The sequence below is a fragment of the Macaca nemestrina genome, chromosome 10 (genome assembly GCF_043159975.1).
Source record: "Macaca nemestrina isolate mMacNem1 chromosome 10, mMacNem.hap1, whole genome shotgun sequence".
Classification (NCBI taxonomy): Eukaryota; Metazoa; Chordata; class Mammalia; order Primates; family Cercopithecidae; genus Macaca; species Macaca nemestrina.
The window spans coordinates 29,317,026-29,337,711 of record NC_092134.1 but is presented as its reverse complement, the minus strand read 5'-3'; the positions used below and the strand labels follow the sequence as shown (position 1 = coordinate 29,337,711).

The following is a 20,686-nucleotide window of genomic DNA, read 5'->3' as shown; positions in this document are numbered from 1 at the left end:
GAGAGGAGGCTGATGAAAAGCATCCACAGAAGGGAAATTTTCCTCTGCTGGCTCAAGGAGGAATGGCAGTGTAGTGATGAGGACTAGGGGCATTGATCCCAACAGAGACCCGACTTTGCACTCCCTGCCATGCCCTTGCATAACTGTGTGGCTCTGACATTCTGAACCCCATTCTTCCTATGTGGGATAATTCTATGGGTGGACCACTGAGAGAATTAAATGAGACGCTGATAAAGCCCTTAGCACTGCTACATAGAAAGCCTTCAATAAATGGAACTTATTCAAACCTGCCCCCAGGTTCCACGGGGTCACATGGTGAGGAAACATGCAAATAAGAAAATCAGTGACCATGCTGAGCATGGTGGCTTACACCTGTAATCCCAGCAATTTGGGAAGCTGAGTTTGGAGGATTGCTTGAACCCAGGAGTTCAAGACCAACCTGGGCAACATGGCAAGACCCTGTCTCCACAAAAAATTAATAAATTAGCCAGGCATGGTCACACACTCCTGAGGTTCCAGCTACCAGGAGGGCTAAGGTAGGAAGATCACTTGGGCCCAGGAGGTCAAGGCTGTGGTAAGCCATGATCACACCACTGCACTCTAGCCTGGATAACAGAGCAAGACCCTGTCTCAATAGACAAAAACGAAAGAAAAAAGTCAGTGACTACTCTGACCTTCCGTGAAGCACGTCTTCTGTGACACCAGTTGCCTGCAGGGCAGGCAAAGGGTGTGGGAGTCAGTAGAGCTGGCTATAGGCAGTTCCCATCTACAAGATCCCTTTATCCTGGCAAGCAGGGATTGAGGACAGAAGAGCAGAAATATGAGTGTCACTGGGTGTGATTAGGTGCCCCAGATAGAAAAGGTCCCTGACTCACAGCCCACACAAGATCTGCAACTTCAGACAGCTGAGGCGGGCTGCAGAAAAATGCTCTCTGCAAAGAGGCTGAATCTGCTCTGAGCACCTGGCCTCTCAGGCTGGCTGTGTTCACAGCAGCAGCTCTTCCTCCTCTGCCCAAATCCACCTCACCCAGGTGAAACCAGGTCTCAGCAAAGGCAGCCACAATAAATGACTCTGGGGCCAGCCTTCTCCGCTCACCTGCAGGCTGTCTGGGCTGCAGAGGCGACAGCTGCAAACTCTCTTGTTTTGCAATCCTTCCTCTCCCTACTCAGCTAATGAACAAGAATGTCTGTTTCCCCTAGCAGCCCCCACACCCTGCTTCTTTCTCTAGCTCAGAAAGGAATAACAATAATAACAACAAAAATAATAACAACAATAATAATCGCAGCTGTGTGCCATGTACTACTTTAAATTCCTTACTTGTATTTTGTATTATGTTTTTTGGGTTTTTTGAATGTAGTTTTTTTTTTTTTTTGTATTATGTTTTAATTCTCACACAGCCTTATGAGGTTAGTACTATGAACCCCACCCTCATTTTACAGATGAGAAATTGAGGAACAGAGAGCTTAAGTAAACTGCCCAAGATCACACAGCTAGTAAGTGACAGAGCCAGAACTGTGGGCCAAGTCCAGGACCAGCCCTTCCTCTTGTTAATGAGGAGGGGTGTTCTCTCAGGGTTAGAAAAAGTGTCAAGTATTCCTAGGCTGCTCCTGAGCTTATTATACTGTTGTCAGCCTAAAAATCTGTTTTTTTTGAAAGACAACAACTTTTTATTAGGAGTTCTTTGCACCCAAAAACACGTTCATTAAAATAACAATTCTCTTTGGGAATAAAATCGTAATTGAGGGTGTAGCACAGAGTTTACATCATCAGCCTGGCCAGACTGAACACCTTTGGGATGTGCCAGAATAGGATTAGTTGCTGCGCAGACGTCGTCACACCTGCTTCTACTGATTTTGACTTTATCCATTTTATATGCCCTGAGAAATGCAACTATAAAGATCTCATGCACACGTGTTCTTCCCTCTGTTTATTCAGACACCCACCACACGCACAGAAAGAAACTTAAATCCCTGTACCCTTGTACAGAGATATGTCCATCAAAACTCACCCTGGGCACCCACATACACATGGGTACGTGTCCCTGCATGACAAGAGATGAATTCCCAAAAGCAAGCAAAGTCAGACACATACAAACGTGGAAATACACAGCAGGTGCCTAACAACAGTAATAGCTAAGATTTATCAATGCTTACTATATGCCAATGCTTACTAAGTGCCTTGGTCTTTCATACTTTATCTTAATCTTGTCAACCATCTGTAAGGCACTTTTAAAAATAATTATTATTATTCACATTTTACAAATAGGAAAACTGAGCCTCAGAGGGTTAAAATACTCGCCTAGGTTCACACAGCTAATAAGTAGTTAGACAAGGTTTGAACGCAGGTGGTCAGACTCCCCAGCTGCTCCTAGCATAGTCAGGCATAATACAGGTCCCACACGTTTGTGATTATGCGTTGGCACACACCTGGCAACTTAAATATCACGTGCCCAAAGCAGAATTCCATTTCCCTCAAAACCTGCTTTCCCTCCACCGCCCCACCAATGCTGGCCCATCTCAGTCAACAGCCTTCACCACCCATGTAGCTTCCTAAAGCCAAAAGCTAGGAGTTCTCAATTCCTCCCTTTCCTCCAACCCACACATTCAATTCATCAGCAAATCCTCAATGCACTCAAAACCCTTCACCTCCACTGCTATTGTCCTCTCTGAGCCACTGTCAGCTCTGGCTTGGACTATTACAGTAGCCTCTAGCACCGGTCTCTGCCTCATGCTTGTCCCATTACACCCATTTTCCACACATCAGATTGATTTTGGTCTTTTAAAAATATCAATAGAATCATGTCATTGCCCTGCTTAAAACCCTCCACTGGCCTCCCACTGCACTTAATGGAATCCAAACCTAATGTTATCGCCTGCAAAACCCAAAGTGGCCCTACCTTCCCCTCCTGGAGTCCATCGCCGCCCAGCCACACCGGCTCTCTTTCCCTTTCTACGTCATTCCACTTGCTTTCCAACTGAGGAGCTGTATGACCTGAGCTGCTTTCTTTACCTGGAATGTTCTTTCTCCTGGTTTCCACATGGCTGCCTACCTTCGTGTTCATGAGATCTCCACAGAGAAAGTGGCAGAGAGAACGGCTACCTGTTCCACAAAAGCCCATGCTCCCCCTTCCACAGGGCAGGGTTAGTGTTCTATCCCTGCTTAGTTACCCGTGTGGCCTTGTGGGCCCAGAGTGGCCAAGTGCTTGTCAAAAGAATGGGTGTGCAGGTGGCTATGAGTCCCTTCCAGTCTGCGACTTCTGAGGAACAGGTGTGCTTTTCCTCTCTCCCCCTCCCCCTAACACAAGTGGAGGGCTCTGAGGCCCCAGGGGATGACACAGCCTTAATATGGAAAGAAAACCTGTCTCCAAGTCACCACATGGAGGAAAATGACTTGTTACCTAACTAGGGACCCCATATCACACTGTTATATAAGTAAGAAAGAAGCTTCCCTTTGAGAAGCCACTGAAATGGGATTCAGTTGATATGGCAGCTAGAGTTGCCGTAAGACAGCGACATAGTCCCTGATGGCTCAAATAACCACCCTGGCACCTTATCACATCACACTGCATGCCACGGATAATTATTTGACATGTTTCCTATTTATTTATTATCTGCCTTTGTCAACTAGGATGTAATATCTATGGGGGCTATGACCTTACTTGCCTGACTTACTTCTCTATTTCCAGAACTAGGAAGAGTGTCTGGCACAGAACGGGCAACCAATAAATATTCTGTAATGCATAAGTGAATAAATAAGAGAATGAACCTGCTCAATACATGGTTATTTAATTGAGTAGGGCAGCAGTAGTGGAGAGGCATGTCCCACCCATGGCCTGGCGCTTGCTTCCTCCAACACTGCTGTTCTGAGACACCCGCCTGGTTCCCTCCCTCCTCTCTTTCAGTGATGTATTTAAATGTCCCTTCCTCAGTGACACTCCCCAGAATACCCTAATCAAAATCCTAACAGTTCCTACACATCCTGCCTACCTCTTTCTCTGCTTTGGGTTTCTTCATAGAACTCACCATTATTGAACAGTCTCTTATTTAGTAACAGTTAATTCTTTGTCCTCCTCCCTCCCCTAATAACATGAAAACTCCATGAGGTAAAAACTGGTGTCCATTTTGTTCACTGTTGTATCCCCACTGCCTAGAATAGTGCCCTGGCACAGAAAGGCACTCAAGTAATGTTTGGTGAAAGAGAGAAAAAAGAGAGAGGAAGAGGGGGATGGGGGCGAAGAAGGAGGGAGGGAGAGGAAGGAAGGGAGGAAGGGGAGAAGGAAGGGAGGGAGAGAGGGAAGAAGAAAGGGAATGGAGGGGGGGAGAGGGAGGAAGGGAGGAAGGGGAGAAGGAAGGGAGGGAGAGAGGGAAGAAGAAAGGGAGAGAAGAAAAGAAAGAAAGAAGGAAGGGAGGGAGGGAGGGGACAGAGGGAGGGAGAAAGGAAGGAAGGAAGGAAGGAAGGAAGGAAGGAAGGAAGGAAGGAAGGAAGGGGAAGGGTAGGGAAGGAGGGAGGGAGGAAGGAAGGAAGGAGGGAAGGGAGGGAGGAAGGAGGAAGGAGGGAGGGAGGGAAGAAGGGAGGAAGGAAGGAATAAGGAAGGAAGGAAGGAAGGAAGGAAGGAAGGAAGGAAGGAAGGAAGGAAGGAAGGAAGGAAGGAAGGAGGCAGGCAGGAAGGAAGCTTAGCTCTGTGAGGGAAGAGGTGGGTAGATGTGGGAGGCAATACAGGGTTTAGATCAGAGCAAGGGAACAACAGCCACATGAGCAGAGGAGAGAGCCACCCATTTCTAACTCCCCTGACATGTCCTGAATGAATGGTATATCTGACTCTCTTACCGTAGTTTCTGTACTGTAATTCTGTGATGAAGTAATGGATCACAGACATGATGTCGCTGCTTTCACAGGTGCTGCCCACAAAATGAGGAATCAACAACATGCTCGGATGTTTCTTTTTGAAGTAATTAACCCAGTTGGCAATCAGAGTGGACTTCCCACAACCATGTTCTCCAGACAAGAGCAAAATAGACTTGTAAGTTGGAATAGGATTTATTCTGAAAAATAAAAGGGTAATAAAATGTAAAGAATATTTACCAAGGAAGGAAAGCAGGGAAGGAGCGAAAGAGAGAGGAAGGAAGGAAAAGAAAATTTTCCTGCATACATTTTCCTTCTAAAAGATAAAGTTCTAGTTTCAATTTTGGCCTCAGCCGGCTTCAAAGAAGTCATTCACCCTCTGGGCTTTAGCTTTGTCCTATGTAAAACTAGAAGAATAGAGACAGCAACCTTGGAAGGCCCTTCCAGCTAGACAAATCCTAGGTCTGTCCGATAAGAACCAGGGTTACATAAATGTCCCAAGGCCTGGGGAGGGAAACGACCACATTAGTCCACTGCCCTTGCATCTGCCCTGCTCCTCCTCCCTTGGGTTATCACTACCATCACCAGGCTGGTCCTTTGTGTAACATCATATTGGAAAAGCATCAGAAATTGAAGCACTGCCAGGTGTAGCAGCTCATGCCTGTCATCCTGGCACTTTGGGAGGCTGAGGTGGGCAGATCACTTGAAATCAGGAGTTCGAGACCACCCTGGCCAACATGGTGAAACCCCATCTCTACTAAAAATACAAAAATTAGCTGGGTATGGTGGTGTGTGCCTGTAATCCCAGCCACTTGGGAGGCAGAGGCAGGAGAATTGCCTGAATCCGGGAGGTGGAGGTTGCAGTGAGCCAAGATCATGCCACTGTATTCCAGCCTGGGCAACAGAGCAAGACTCTGTTGGAAGGGAGGAAGAAAGGAAGACAAGAAGGGAGGGAGAGAAGGAAGGAAGGAAGGAAGTAGAAAGGAAAGAAAGGAAAAGAAAGAGAAAGGAAAAGAAAGAAAGAGAGAAAGAAAAAGCAAGAAAGCAAGCCAGAAAGCAAGCAAGCAAGCAAGCAAGCAAGAAAGAAAGAAGAAAGAAGAAAGAGAAAGGAAGGAAGGAGGGAGGAAGGGGGAGGGGAAGGAAGGGAAGGGGAGGGGAGGGGGAAGGAAGGGAAGGGGAGGGGAGGGGGAAGGAAGGGAAGGGGAGGGGAGGGGGAAGGAAGGGAAGGGGAGGGGAGGGGGAAGGAAGGGAAGGGGAGGGGAGGGGGAAGGGAAGGGGAGGGGAGCAGGGAGAGGAGGGGAGAGGACAGCAGGGGAGGGGAGGGAAGCACTCATATGCCAAGAATTCCCATCAATCCTGATGACTACCAAATTAGAAATCAACTAAATTACTATCATTGTTAGTGACTCACTGAGAGTCTTCTCTGGTAATACTGCATGAATATGATTTCTTTGAACTGCCAGGAGCATAACACAACTTGTTTTGTGGCTTTTTCACTGAAAAGCTTCTGAATATGCAGAGTATTGTCAGGTTCCATGAAATTCACTCTTGCCTTGTGCCTTACACAGTTATGATTCAATAAATACGTGTCTAGTGACTTTTCACTGATGTAAGTTCCATAAGGAGGACAGTTTCCAGGCTCACCTTATTCACCGTTGAATATTTAGTGACTTGCACAACACCTGGCCATAACTTGTTCAGTGAGTGAATGAAATAAATAAACCTGACATTCAGTTTCAGTAAAGAAGAGAATCAGCCTGAAAATTCATTTAAAAAGAAAACCTAAAATAGTGTCATTAGAAGTTGCTTCATAAGAATTCTATCTCTGTGGCTGGGCACAGTGGCTCACGCCTGTAATCCCAGCACTTTGGGAGGCCGAGGCGGGCGGATCACGAGGTCAGGAGATCGAGACTATCCTGGCTAACATGGTGAAACCCCATCTCTACTAAAAATACAAAATTAGCCAGGCGTGGTGGCGGGCGCATGTAGTCCCAGCTACTTGGGAGGCTGAGGCAGGAGAATTGCATAAACCCAGGAGGCAGAGCTTTCAGTGAGCCAAGATGGCGCCACTGCACTCCAGCCTGGGTGACACAGCGAGACTCTGTCTCAAAATAAATAAATAAATAAATAAATAAATAATAAAATAATAATTCCATCTCCATTAACATGAGTTTGGAATCAATGCCTTGTTGCTGAAATGATTTCAACAGCAAATCTGAATGGTCAGGTTTGATTTTGTGCCCTAGTTCCACCTTTGCTCTCTTTCAGTCTCAACCAAACAGTGTGAGTCCATCAAAATATGTCATAGAGGCCAGGCATGGTGGCTCATGCCTGTCATCCCAGCACTTTGGGAGGCCAAGACAGAAGAATTGCTTGATCCCAGGAGTTTGAGAGCAGACTGGGCAACATAACTTGTCTCTAAAAAAATTTTTTTTTTAATTTAGCCAGGCATGGTGGCATGCACCTGTAGTCCCAGCTGCTGGGAAGTCTGAGGTGGGAGGGTCCCTTGAGCCCAGGAGTTTGAGGCTGCAGTGAGCTAGGATTGTGCCACTGCACTCTGGACTGAGAGACAGAGCAAGACCCTGTCTCAAAAAAAAAAAAAAAAAAAAGAGTCATGTAAGTAGGTTATTGCTCCGCTCAAAAGTAGTACAGTAAAAGCCCAATTCCTTACAAAAGACCTGTAAGACCAAACAAGATCCACATCCTCCCCACCATCCATTGCATCTCCAGCCTCATCCCCTACCACCAACCCTACAGCTCTCACTTTCCTCCAGCCGCCTGGCTTCTTTGCTATTTCTCCAGCCTCAGGGCCTCCACTTTCGCTATGACTTCTGTCTGGAATGCTCTTCCAACACATCTGAGCATAGCTTTCTCCCTCACCTATTTCTGGTAGTTACCCTAATGTCACCATCTCAATGAGGGCTTCCCTCACCCTATCAGATGGCCTAATTCCTTCCAGTGTTTCCTTTTCCTCCACAGTACTTGAAGGCATCTCACGAATACTACATATTTCACATAGTTATCATGCCTGTCTCCACAATGCAAGCTCTGTGGAGGCAGAAATTTATGTCTCTTCCGTTCACTGCCATATCCCATGTCTAGAACAGTTCTTGCATCTAGCAGGCAAAATAAATGAAGGAAAAATGCAATATGAGACCCCCACATAATCAGGGGTAGGGTCTTAATTTATTCTCAAGAACAAAAAGAACATTTCATTTTGCAAAGCAATCTGTGGTTCCCTTCAAAATGAGAAAAAAAAAAGTATCCTATTGATCTATATAGTTGTTTATTGAGACAATGCTTTGAAACCTGAAAAGAACTTTCCTTTTCTGTTGACCTATACACGCTATTCAGGAACGTAAGGTACAGAGCACTGTTTCCAAATGGCAAAGCAAACAAGGCCCTGAATGTTTTCATGTATCTAATTATAAAAGGGCTTATTTGTTATATTTTTACTGAGCACAATAATTTGAGTTGTTCAATTGTAATAACATGTATTGCATTTCTCATCCACTCTGAAACACTTAAAATTATAACCTAAGTGAGAAATAATTCACATACTAAAAAATTCACCATTTTAAAGTGTACCCTTCCGTGGTTTTCAATATATTCACAAGGTTGTACAAGCATCACTGCTATCTAATTCCAGAACATTTTCAGCACCCCCAAAAAGAAACTCTGTACCCACTAAGAATCATTCTCCATTTCTTTCACTACCCTCTTCCCCCAACAGGCAATAATCAACTTTCTGTCCCTATGAATTTGTCTACTTAAACCTAACATTCTTAACACATGACCTACATGTTTCTCCTGTGGTCTGAAAATACTGACCGAGCACCATGTTGTATCAACTGAATAAATTGTCTTCCGCTTGGCATGGGTTCCCAGAACCACAAAAGTGTTGGTAGCCCTGTCCCTGAGTGAACTAAACCAGTAGGTTCTGAACCTGGGGCAGCAACGGTGAAGAATAGCCCTTGGCCATCCCAGCACTGCAGTTTTATTTCAAAGCACAAATCTCTCACAGGACACACGAGATGCAAGGTGAGAGCTGGAAAATGAGAATGTAAGAAATAAAGCTATTCTAAGAACCTACCCACTTCCAAGGATGAGACTGGGAGGGATACCACAGATAACCCCAGCTCTCTCACTGCTGGCCTCAGCTTCCTAATGCCTGTGGATGGTGAACACGGTATTTCACTACCCAAGGTGAGAAAGATATGGAGGTTTTATTGTAGAGGATACTGGATAAAACAATGAAGGAGTGTGTATGTTGAGTAAGATAACCTGTTTTTCTGTTTAGAGATGGAGTCCCATTATGTTACCCAGGCTGGGCTCAAACTCCTGGGCTCAAGGGATCCTTCCGCCTCAGCCTCCTGATTAGCTGGGATTACAGGCATACACCACCATGCCCAGCTCAAGATAACCTGATTCTTTACACACAAACACAAACAATAATATGGTTCATATCATTTTCATAAGTGCTAGCTGAATATCTGAATGTAATAATGAGCTGATGACATATGTGGAAGCTCTTTATAAATTACACAATACTATGCAGATGCATTATTCATATTTCCTCATTTCTTCTCTCTCTTTTTTTTTTTTTTTTTTTGAGATAGAGTCTCGCTCTGTTGCCCAGGCTGGAGTGCAGTGGTGCAATCTCGGCTCACTGCAAGCTCCGCCTCCCAGGTTCACACCATTCTCCCACCTCAGCCTCCTGAGTAGCTGGGACTACAGGCGCCCGCCACCACGCCCGGCTAATTTTTTGTGTGTATTTTTAGTAGAGACGGGGTTTCATCGTATTAGCCAGGATGGTCTCAATCTCCTGACTTCGTGATCTGCCTGCCTCGTCCTCCCAAAGTGCTGGGATTACAGGCATGAGCCACCGCGCCTGGCCTAATTTCTTCTCTTTAAAGTCACTGCAGCATTCTCAAAAATTACTTAGACCACCTTTGTTGTATGGGAGAAAAAAGAAGGTGGTTCCTACACTCTGGAAGTGTCTAATCTTCTTGAGGACACTGAAGGAAACTGTGAAATACCAGAAAAGCTTTGCAAGTGCAGAGTGATATCTGATAAGAAAATTCTAACCCCGGGGTGGCTTTCAGGGGGTCTCTCTTGCTCGAAGGGATGAGCATAGAATGGGGAAAGTTAGAAAAGGCATTCCAAGTTTGGGGGATTGCGTTTACCAGAGTCAGGCTGTTCTGCCTGAGCTTGGGATCTCTTAACATCTTACCTAGGGACAGAATCTAAACTGGAACCTGCTGCCACATTGTTAAAATCAAGTTCCACATCCTTTAAGGCAAATTTTTCCAGGATTTCAAAGGTCCTGTCTGACTCCTTGGAAATAACAAACATCTGCTTGCACTTCTCAGTAAACTCTTCGTGATAGAAACGTTCAAAGCTGTGCTTGTAGTCTTGATAGTAAAAAAGATAAGTTTTAATAACTTGGATTTGTAGTTTAACATTTTCGATTCCACGTGTTATTACAAATGCCCAGGAAGGCATCTTTCTGTATCTATATCACCTTCTTTCTATTTGTGAAATATTCCATATTTCACAGCCCATTCAATACACTAATGAAAGAAAACTACAGGAAAATAATTGAACCTTTCTTCTGCTATTTGTACACAGAATCCTACTTAGGATTCCAAGTTATTTCATGACCTCAGAATGACAAGGGCAAAAAAATTAGGCTTGCTATATAATGCAGGTCATTTTTTCAAACTGTTAGCTAAGTAGGAAGTTATCTAATTCAGTCTTGTGAGGTATGTATGTGTGTCTATCTATGACAGAGGTTGAGGGAGTAGGGTATATTTTTAGGACAAATGCCCTAATAAGGATAACAACCATGGGTACAGCTGCAGCTCTGCCATTGGGCAAGTTTTTTAAACTCTCTGGTAAAATAAGGGGGAGGGGCCAGACAATGGACAATTTCTGAAGTTTCTTCCAGTTTTAATTTACTGCAATTCTAAATTCATTGCCTAATAAAAGTCAGGGTGTTCTGGGCTCCCAAAATGCCCTCCTGTCTCTGGAGACACCCATATTCCCTATGTTTGTTTGTTTGTTTGTTTGTTTGTTTGTTTTAGGAGTAAAGGCTGTTATCAACACATGCAGGAAAAGGAACACCAAATAGTTTAGTCTGATAAGTTCCCAAAACACTCACATTGTACCTTCATAGTTAACAGGGCTGCCCCACGGCTCAGACAGGACCAGAATAGACCGAGAGGATCCACAGGCTGTCCAAGGTTAGCTTCAAGTTTCAAGATCTTAGACAGAATTTGGATGACCTCACAGTCTAACAGTCCTCTTGCACTAACCCTGAGCCTCATCCAATAGTCTCAGGGATCTTCAGGGTCAAGAGTGTAAACTAATAGTTCTACATTGTCTTACAATAACTACCAGCTGCCCAAATGGCCTATCACTACCCTAACTGTGGACTATGAGATTTTGGAGCTACCTAGGTGATTAAAGAGCATTGAAGATCCAAAAGATAAAGAATTCAAGACTTCCTTCTAAAGGAAGGAAGGATTATTTTTAAAATAATCCATCCATTCCATGCCTTCTAATTCAGACATTTAGACCACATATATACAATCAAGAATACGTCTAAAACAAGCTAACCTTTCAGTAATATCCAAAATCAAAGACTAAGGAGAATACTATGGAGAAATAATATGACCTTAACTCCAAAACACAGAAAGGCTATATTCTTAAACACATTAGTGAATATTAATCAATAGATGCAGTTTAGGTTGAGATTAGTAAAAGAATATTAATATTAACTACATTTCTGACTTTAACCAAATGTATATATTCTTATTTAACCCATTTGTTGTTATTCATTCTCACTAGTTATTAACTCTGTGCCTGATATGTGTCCGGTGCTGTTTTTACCGGTTTACATAATTACTCTCAAAGTGGTTAATGTTAACCATTTTACAGAAGAAAAAACTATGGTTTACCAATACTACGTAATGCACTCAAGGTCACATAGCTAGGAGCGGAAAAATACAAGATCCAATGACCTGTCTGTCAGATTCTAAAACCCCAAGCCTGTCATAAATATGTGGGTTCTTTTTAGCTGCTCAACATCCAACCACCCTACCCTAGTTTCAGTAACAGCCCTAGATTATCATAGGGGATCCACCCATCCCAACTCCCAGTTCACATTAGTCCAAGGAAGCTAACTCCACTTCCAGCTCCAGAGGTGGCTTGTGACCCAGGATTAGCCAATCAGAGCATCACATTCCCTTGGTACCCAGTGACTGAATCAAATGCAAGTATATGGCCCAAGTCGGGCTAACCAGGGCCAGAAAGACTCAATGTTAGGAATGCTAGGACTTTGAGCCATTTCTGCTGGACTTGAACCTGGAGCTGCTATGGCCCATCTTCCTCTTCCTTCATGATAGAGAAGCCAAGGAGCTGAGCTAACATCAGGACAGCAGGGCCAGGTTGAGAAGCAGTCAGAGACGAGGGTCTGGTACCATCATTTGAGCAACTGAATGAAGCCTGAGCTGAATCAGACTTAATCCTGAGCTTTTTAGTTATATAAGCTAATAAATTCCCTCTTCGTTAAAATCAGTTTGAGTCACTTGCAACCAAAAGAGTTGGGACTGATACAATGTTCTTTTTCCAGGGTCCAGGTGATTTGGCTTCCAGGCAGTTTTGTGTAGCCTGCAGAGGTTTGTCTTCACCACCACCGCCCACACTGAATTCAAATGACTCGCCTGTTCAGTACAGATCCATCTGCTCCCTATCACATTACAAGGACTATTGTGCGCCTGGTCCCTGAAAGCATTTGAGAATGTACCATCTGCCACCATTTTCCATCCCCATGTTAATTGGGCCCTTTCATCAGTAAATCATAATCTTTTGGGGTCATTAAAGCCTTTTGAGAATCTAATCAAAGATACAGGCCATCTGCCTACCCCCAGGACACACATAGGCATATAAACATTCTATTTTTCATTCAATTTCACATAATTTTCATATAGCCTATTTTTCATATAATCATCACAGATCCCTCCTGAAGTGTGTCTAGGTGACAGACTTTTCCCTTTTTAATCTGGTGCATGTCCACAGGACACTATTTCCAAAAATAATGGTAATCATTTCATTCAGAGGCAATATAATGTCAGGCAATGCTTCTCAAACTTTAATGTACACGTGAAGCTCCTAGTCATCTTGTTAAACTGCAAATTTTAATTGAGTTGACCTGGAATGGAGCTCAAGATTCTACCTTTCTAACAAGCTATTAGGTGATGCTGAGGCTGCCAATCCATGAGTCACATTCTAATAAAAGAGGTGAAAAAGAGCAAGCATAGATTTTAGAGTCAGAGGGACCTGAGTTCAAATCTTGGATTGGTCCCTCACTAGTTATGTGACATTGGTAAGTCATTTCACTGCTACACAGCAGCTTTCATTTGCTCATCAGTAGAATCAGAATTATAATATAACACCTACCTTGCAGGGTTAAACCTTGAAGATTAAATGTAATAACATAACCAAAGCACCAGAAAATTAATAAAAGTTGATTCTCTTCCTCTTAGCTCAGTATTTCTGAATTTTGGGTAATTCTTTGTTATGGGGGCCGTCCTGTGCACCATAGGATGCTTGTCAGTATCGCTGGCCTGTCCCCATTAGATGCTAGTACCTCTCCCCCAATTGTGACAACCAAAAGTGTTTTCAGACATGGCCAAATGTCCCTTGAGGGAGCAAAATCGGCCCTGGTTGAGAACCACTGCTCTAGAGTCACTTGTTAAATGCCAGATACTTTGGGTATTCTCTGAGCTCCTTGACCCCCTAAACAATCTTCCATGACTGACTCATTACTTGCTCTTATTTTCAGCTGCAAAAATCTTCAAAGTGGAGAAATATACGTCACAAGAACACAATAATAATTTTTAAATGCTTAAGATATATTTGCAATCATTTAAAAATTCCTTTCACAAGGAAGACCTATAAAAACATTACCTTGATGTTGATAATGGACTTAGTTATCTCTATATTTACTAACCTATATTTTCAATCATTAAAGTGGCTGGATGAAGTTTTTCTATCACAACTGACCAGTCCTTGAAAACCAGCTCACCCAACTCATGGAGATCACTATAAAATCTCACAGGGAGCCCTTTACTAATAATCTTGGCCTTAAGCTTTCCAATCCTCAATTTTTCCTCTTCGTTCGTTGAAGAACTCGAGGGCAGCCTCTCTCCCTTTTCCTCATCATCTGAAGCCTTCAGCAGTGTGGTTCCAGTCCTAAAGTAAAAATACTGAAATTGAGATTCATTCAGAAATGCTGCTTGGATTATCTCAAACTCCGTCAGACTGCAGTTGGGGTTCTCCAGAACCCAAGGATAACCGTTTTTTGCAGCAACATAGAGATTCTGTTCTACTTTGGATAAGCTTGACAAGCGAGTCACTTTGGAGGTCATGAAATGTGAGTAGTCAGGGAGGAAGTCTCCATACGTCTGACCCAGCATGCAGATGAAAAAGGGAAAGCAGCTGTTCACATGGTCAAGGCAGAGCTTCAGATGTTGGGACCGAAGACAAGAATACTGTCTAAACAGGTGGGTGGGTAAGGATTCTGGGGCCCTTAATTCTGACCAACTCAGGTCCACGGCTTTGAAATATGTGCCCCGGGAATTGCAGAGTTCATTAAGCTGAGGGAAGATGTTGTTTGCCAAAAAGTCTCTCTCTTCTTGAAAATCATTCAGAGTCGAGCAGATGTAAGGCTGAATGGGTTTCTGGGGCTTTTGAAGGAATTGGGTATACCTTTGTACATTCTCGTTTGTCTTCTGGCTCATTTCTCTTTGCTTGGGGACAACACTATGCATAAAATATCACAATTTTCATCCTAGCACAGCCACCAACCCCCACTGCTTCTAATCTTCCTCCCAATTATGTTTGCTATGAACAGGTGGAAATCTTTCTTGAAAATTGTTTCTTATCAGTATTGGAAGGTGAGAGATGCCAACCAAGGGACAGATCAGAGTTGAAAAACAATCCAGTTTAAGTTAGGACTGAAAAAGAAAAAAAACATTCATTTTAGGATTACAGGCAGTGCATGTCTCCCCTGTACTTCCAAAGCTTTTGCTGAACCAGAAGGCAAGTGGGCACAGGCCGGAGGCCTCCCCCTCTTTCCCCCAGCCTCCCAGTCTACCTTCTCAGTGTCCCTGCGGCCAGCTGCTACTTCGGTCCCCTATGAATTTGGAAGTTATACAAGGGCACTTGCTGATAGTGTGAAAAGGAAAACAAACCCAGAAAAGGAGCTCAATGTCTTTAAGAGCAGAACAAGCCAAGGAAGACCTATGACTGTGACCAGAAGCAAGAATGAAAGCAGGTCTGAAGATGAAGTTAGGACAGGAGGAACAAAGACCCTGGACTGAAAGCAGCTGGCAGCTAAGAGGCAAGCAAGTCTGGATCTAAGAACCTGGGAAAGTTCAGGGAATTTTCTTAGTCTTATATTGTGCAGGCTCATACAACATTCCACTCATCTCCATGAATTAAATTCCACTGAGCTAATGGAAAAACATACACCCTCCAACAATGTCATAGCTATGCTTGCAAGAGCTCAGAAAAAAAAAAAATGGTAACAACCTAGTTGTGTGAGGTTTTTCTTGATACAACTCTTTTCCATGCCAAATATTGCTCTTCTTTGGTTATGTTTATTGCTTTCAGTTGTGGAAAAACATATCGCATTATAGAGCAATTTTTCATCAGGATCACCTGACAACAATATAACACTGCAGTACCTTTTTAAAAAGTGTTAACCCTTTGCATGGTATTGTTCTGACAATCTATGATAGCCAGGATTACCACTCTACTTTATGAATGAAGAAACACAAGTGCAGACAGGATAAACAGGACATCCAAAGTCAGTTAGCTAGGAAGTGGAGAGCCAGGATCTAAACGTGGGTCAGTCTTACTCCAGAACACATACAGTATGATGCCACCATAGTATAAAAATAAGACCCTAGGTCATGCAGACACTATAAAATTGGTGGGTGGGAAACACCTATGCAATAAGCAATACTGTAATAAATAGGTGGCGATTTAGAAAAGAGTAATTTAAACCACAATCTCACACTATTTTACAAAAAAAAAAATTCTGAAAGATGGCAGAATAGACACTAGGGGAGTTTTGTTAATAGATGCCTCACCAGCCATGTAGAAGGCTCAAGACAGATTACTGGCCCTTGCAGATTCTACCTTCTCCTATTCCCCTGTGACAAAGGTCATTCCTATTTTACTCACTACCAATCCTTTATCAATAGATATATAAACAGAACCACACTCAGAGATGAGTCAAATAATGGAAACTTCAGATAAATTTTAAATAGCTATGAATAATAGGTTAAAAAAAGGTAGTGGAGGGCCGGGCGTGGTGGCTCACACCTATAATCCCAGGAGTTTGAGACCAGCCTGGCCAACATGGTGAAACCTGTCTCTACTAAAAATACAAAATTAGCTGGGTGAGGTAGCACATGCCTGTAATCCCAGCTACTAGGGAGGTTGAGGCAGGAGAATTGCATGAACCCAGGAGGTGGAAGCTGCAGTGAGCCAAGATCGCACCATTGCACTCCAGCCTGGGCAATAAGAGCAAAACTCCATTAAAAAAAAAAAAAAAAAAAAGCTAGTGGAAAATATGTAAAACATGTGTAAATAGATGTAAAGTTTCAGCAAAGAGATGAAAACTATGAGAAAGACTCAAATGAAAACATTAGAAAGAAAAAACATGGTATCAGAGATGAATTCCTTCATCAGGCTTTCCAGAAAACTTAACACAGCAGAAGAAAGAATCAGAAAACGTGAAGATGGGACAACAGAAATCCAAACTAAAACGCAAAGAGGAAAACAAGGAGAGAAGGAAAGAAACACCAAACACCCAAGAACTATGGGAACAACTTCATCTACTCCAAATAGATATAACTGAAGTACTGGAAGGAGAAAAGAGGTAATGAGGCAGAAGATATAGTTAGGCGGGGAAGGGAAAGGCTTGAATGTTCAAAAATAATGAAAGACATAAAACCACAAATCCAAGAAAGTCAGATAAACCCAAGCAGTATAAATACAAAAAAAAAGATAAAAAGAAAAAAATAATAAAACACCTAGACACATCACACAGATAAACAAAGATAATTGAGTGAATTCTTTGTTTTGTAATTTTTTTTTTTTTTTTTTTTGTAGCAACAGGGTCTCACTTTGTTGCCCAGGCTAGTCTCAAACTCTTGGCTTCAAGCAATCCTCCCACCTCAGTCTCCAAAGTGTTGAGATTACAGGTGTGAGCCACTGCACCTAGCCAAGTGAATTCTTTAAAGTACCAACTGGGATAAAAAAATAGTCAACCCAGAATTATGTATCAGGTGAAATGTCTATAAAAATGAAGGAAAACTGAAGACTCTTTCAGACAAACAAAACTGAGTAAATTGACTTCCAGAAGGCCTGTGCAATAAGAAATGTTAAAAGAAGTTCTTCAGAAGCTAGGTGCAGTAGCTCACGCCTGTAATCCCAGCAATTTGGGAGGTCGAGGCGGGTGGATCACAAGGTCAGAAGTTCGAGACAAGCCTGGCCAACATGGTGAAACCCCGTCTCTACTAAAAATACAAAAATTACCTGGGTGTGGTGGTGCACACCTGTAATCCCAGCTACTCGGGAGGCTGAGGCAGGAGAATTGCTTGAACCCAGGAGGCAGAGTTTTCAGTGACCCATGATGGCACCACTGCACTCCAGCCTGGGTGGCAGACCAAGACTCCATCTCAGGGGAAAAAAAAAGGGGGGTACACACTGTAAACCCTAGAGCAACTAATACAAATTTTAAGAAGAAACATAACTAATAAGCCAATAGGAGAGCTCAATTGGAATTAGTGTAAAAGAATGCCAAGAAAGAGAAAAATAACCAGATGGAACAAATAGAAAACAAATAGCAAGATGGCAGATTGAAATCCCATAACATCAATAATTAAACTAGATGTAAATCCCTCCCTTAAAGGGAGAGATTAGGAGATAAGATTTAAAAAGCAACACCCCACTACATGCTGCCTAGAATAAATCTACTCTAAACATAAAGAGATAGACAAAATAAAAGTAAAAGGTTGGAAAAAGATATACCATGCAAACACTATTTAAAAGTAAACTAGAGGGCCTATATTATTATTCAGAAAAAAAGCAGACTGCAGAATAAGGACTACTACTAGGAATAGAGAGTGACATTACATTACATAATAATGAATATAAGGCCGGGCGCGGTGGCTCAAGCCTGTAATCCCAGCACTTTGGGAGGCCGAGGCGGGTGGATCACGAGGTCAGGAGATCGAGACTATCCTGGCTAACATGGTGAAACCCCGTCTCTACTAAAAATACAAAAAACTAGCCGGGCGTGGTGGCGGGCGCCTGTAGTCCCAGCTACTTGGGAGGCTGAGGTGGGAGAATGGCGGGAACCCGGAAGGCGGAGCTCGCAGTGAGCCGAGATCACGCCACTGCACTCCAGCCTGGGAGACACAGCGAGACTCTGTCTCAAAAAAAAAAAAAAAAAAAAAAAAAAAAGAATATAAAAATAACTCATAGGTCAAAGAGAAAGTAAAAAAAATTAGAATGACAGAAGGCAGCTCATTTGTTAGCTGGAGAAGGCTTGGGGAGGAAATACTACAAATGGAAAGGAGCACAAGGAAACTCTTTGGAATGATGGAAATGTTCTATATCCTAATTATAGTGGTGGTTACACAGGTGTAGACATTCATCAAAGTTTATCAGTTGAACACTTTAAATGGGTGCATTTTATGTAATGTAAATTACATCAAAATAAAGTTGATTACTTTTAAAAATCCAGGAACTACACAGCAAGAGGAAAATGTTAAAGTGAAAAAAGAAAAAAAGTAGTTATAGACCATAATAATAGCAATGTGAATAAAACACTGCTAAATATGGGAGACAGCATAGTATAGAGATTGAACGTCCAAGCTCAGACCAATTCCCTGGATTAAAGTCCTTACAGTCAGTTTCTTAAATCCACTGTGCTTCAGTTTCCTCATCTGTAAAATAGGGATAACATTATCTATATCGCAGAGTGGTTGAGAAGATTAAAGAAGTTATTAGATGCAAAATGCTTAGAACAGTGCTTAGAAACAAATGCTCAATAAACGTTAATAATTATTATTAAAAATGAATGCACACAACGAACAAAAGGAAAGAAAAACAACATGGCAGCTGTCTTAGAATACTCATATTATGGCAAAACTGCTTCTCTAATCAAAATTGCTATAAATTACAGTTATTTTATAATAAAAACAAATTAAAAAATAGTCATCTCCATACTCTGCTTCACAATTGCTGATTAAAAAAAAAAATTCCCAGTTTTTGCAAGAATAAATTAAAAACAGAAAACAGAAACCTAAATGAAAAAAGGAGTTATTTTTGAGTGGACAGAAAACACAGAAAAATAGGGCATGCGTTTTTATTTTTCTGTTTTTTGAGACGGAGTCTCGCTCTGTCACTCAGGCTGGAGTGCAGTGGCGTTATCATTGCTCAGTGAACCTCAAACTCTTGGACTCATGCAATCCTCCTGCCTCTGTCTCTCAAATAGCTGACACTACAGGTACCTGCCACTGTGACTGGCTAAGTTTTTTTAAAGACAAGATCTCACTAAGTTTCTCAGGCTGGTCTTGAACTCCTAGCCTCAAGAGATCCTCCTGCTTCAACCTCCCAAAGTGGTATCCACCATGCCTGGTGTATTTTGCTTTAAAACAATTCAAATAAAAAAAAAATTTATGCCAACCGGGCGTGATGGCTCACGTCTATAATCTCAGCACTTTGGGAGGCCGAGGCAGGTGCATCACGAGGTCAGGAGTTCAAGAGCAGCCAGGCCAATATGGTGAAACCCCATCTCTACTAAAAATACAAAAAAAAATTAGCCGGGCGTGGTGGCACATACCTGTAGTCCCAGCTACTCAGGAGGCTGAGACAGGAGAATTGCTTGAACCCAGGAGGCAGGAGTGAGCTGAGATCGCGCCACTGCACTCCAGCCTGGGCAACAGAGCGAGACTCCATTTCAAAAAAAAAAAAATTACTATAAATATTTCATTATTACTGTAAGTGGAGGAAAAAACATATATATGGCACAAATAGACAGTAGCTGTAAAAATAAATGCATTAAGGCCAGAAGTCATGGCTCACTCCTGTAATCCCAACAGTTTGGAAGGCCAAAGAGGGCGGACTGCTTGAGCCCAGGGGTGTCCAGGCTGCTGTAAGGTATGATGGAACCACTGGGCTCCAGACTGGGTGGCACAGCGAGGCCCTGTCTCTAAATAAATAAATATAAATGCATTAAAAAGAAAACAATGTAATTAAATTCTAGTTAGATACAGTTCTTTTTATCAGAAAGGGAGAGATGAACGTGTTCTTAGACGGACATGTACCAAACTGACTTTCTCTTCCCATAATCAGTAAGACTGAAACAGAATTGAAAGGGTTCAACTTTTGCACGAGGAAGTCAATGTTATTTAATATTTTGCCGCTGGCCCACCTGATAGCAGTAACTGGCATCAGAGTGGCACCTCCTACTTTGTTGGGTACACTCCCAGAGGTTGAGCATGGACTTCAGAGTCATATAAATCTTGCCTCAGGGTCTGACTCTGACACAGTTTCTGCAGCTGTAAATCTGGAATACTGACCTTACCCCTAAGATGGGAATAAATGAGGCCTTGTATAATAAGCACCTCATAAGCCTTTGTCTTTTAAAATTTTTTCTTTTAACACTGTGAAGGTAGACTTCTCATTAAGAAATATCCTTCCCAACAGATTTCTCAATCAAGCTATCACTCTTTAATATACATTTTATTTTATTTT

The 20,686-nt window shown here is 42.6% G+C and overlaps 1 protein-coding gene across 9 annotated transcripts in view; it reads right to left on the bottom strand.

The window, feature by feature from the left end:
- LOC105497726 (putative tetratricopeptide repeat protein 41) overlaps positions 1 to 20,686 on the bottom strand; it is a 93,421-nt gene that overhangs the window by 66,359 nt on the left and 6,376 nt on the right. For 8 of the 9 annotated variants that reach the window (XR_011608907.1, XR_011608908.1, XM_011769035.2 and 5 more), the window contains exons 2-4: positions 13,860 to 14,865; positions 10,077 to 10,257; positions 4,829 to 5,043 (exon numbers count right to left, since the gene is read on the bottom strand). Coding sequence is in view for 7 of the 9 variants with exons in the window: in XM_011769035.2 (XP_011767337.2) it covers positions 4,829 to 5,043; positions 10,077 to 10,257; positions 13,860 to 14,679 (1,216 nt within the window). In the remaining 2 variants the exon portion in view is untranslated. The remainder of the gene's footprint in view (positions 1 to 4,828; positions 5,044 to 10,076; positions 10,258 to 13,859; positions 14,866 to 20,686) is intronic. The other variant, XM_011769043.2, reaches the window with a different exon arrangement.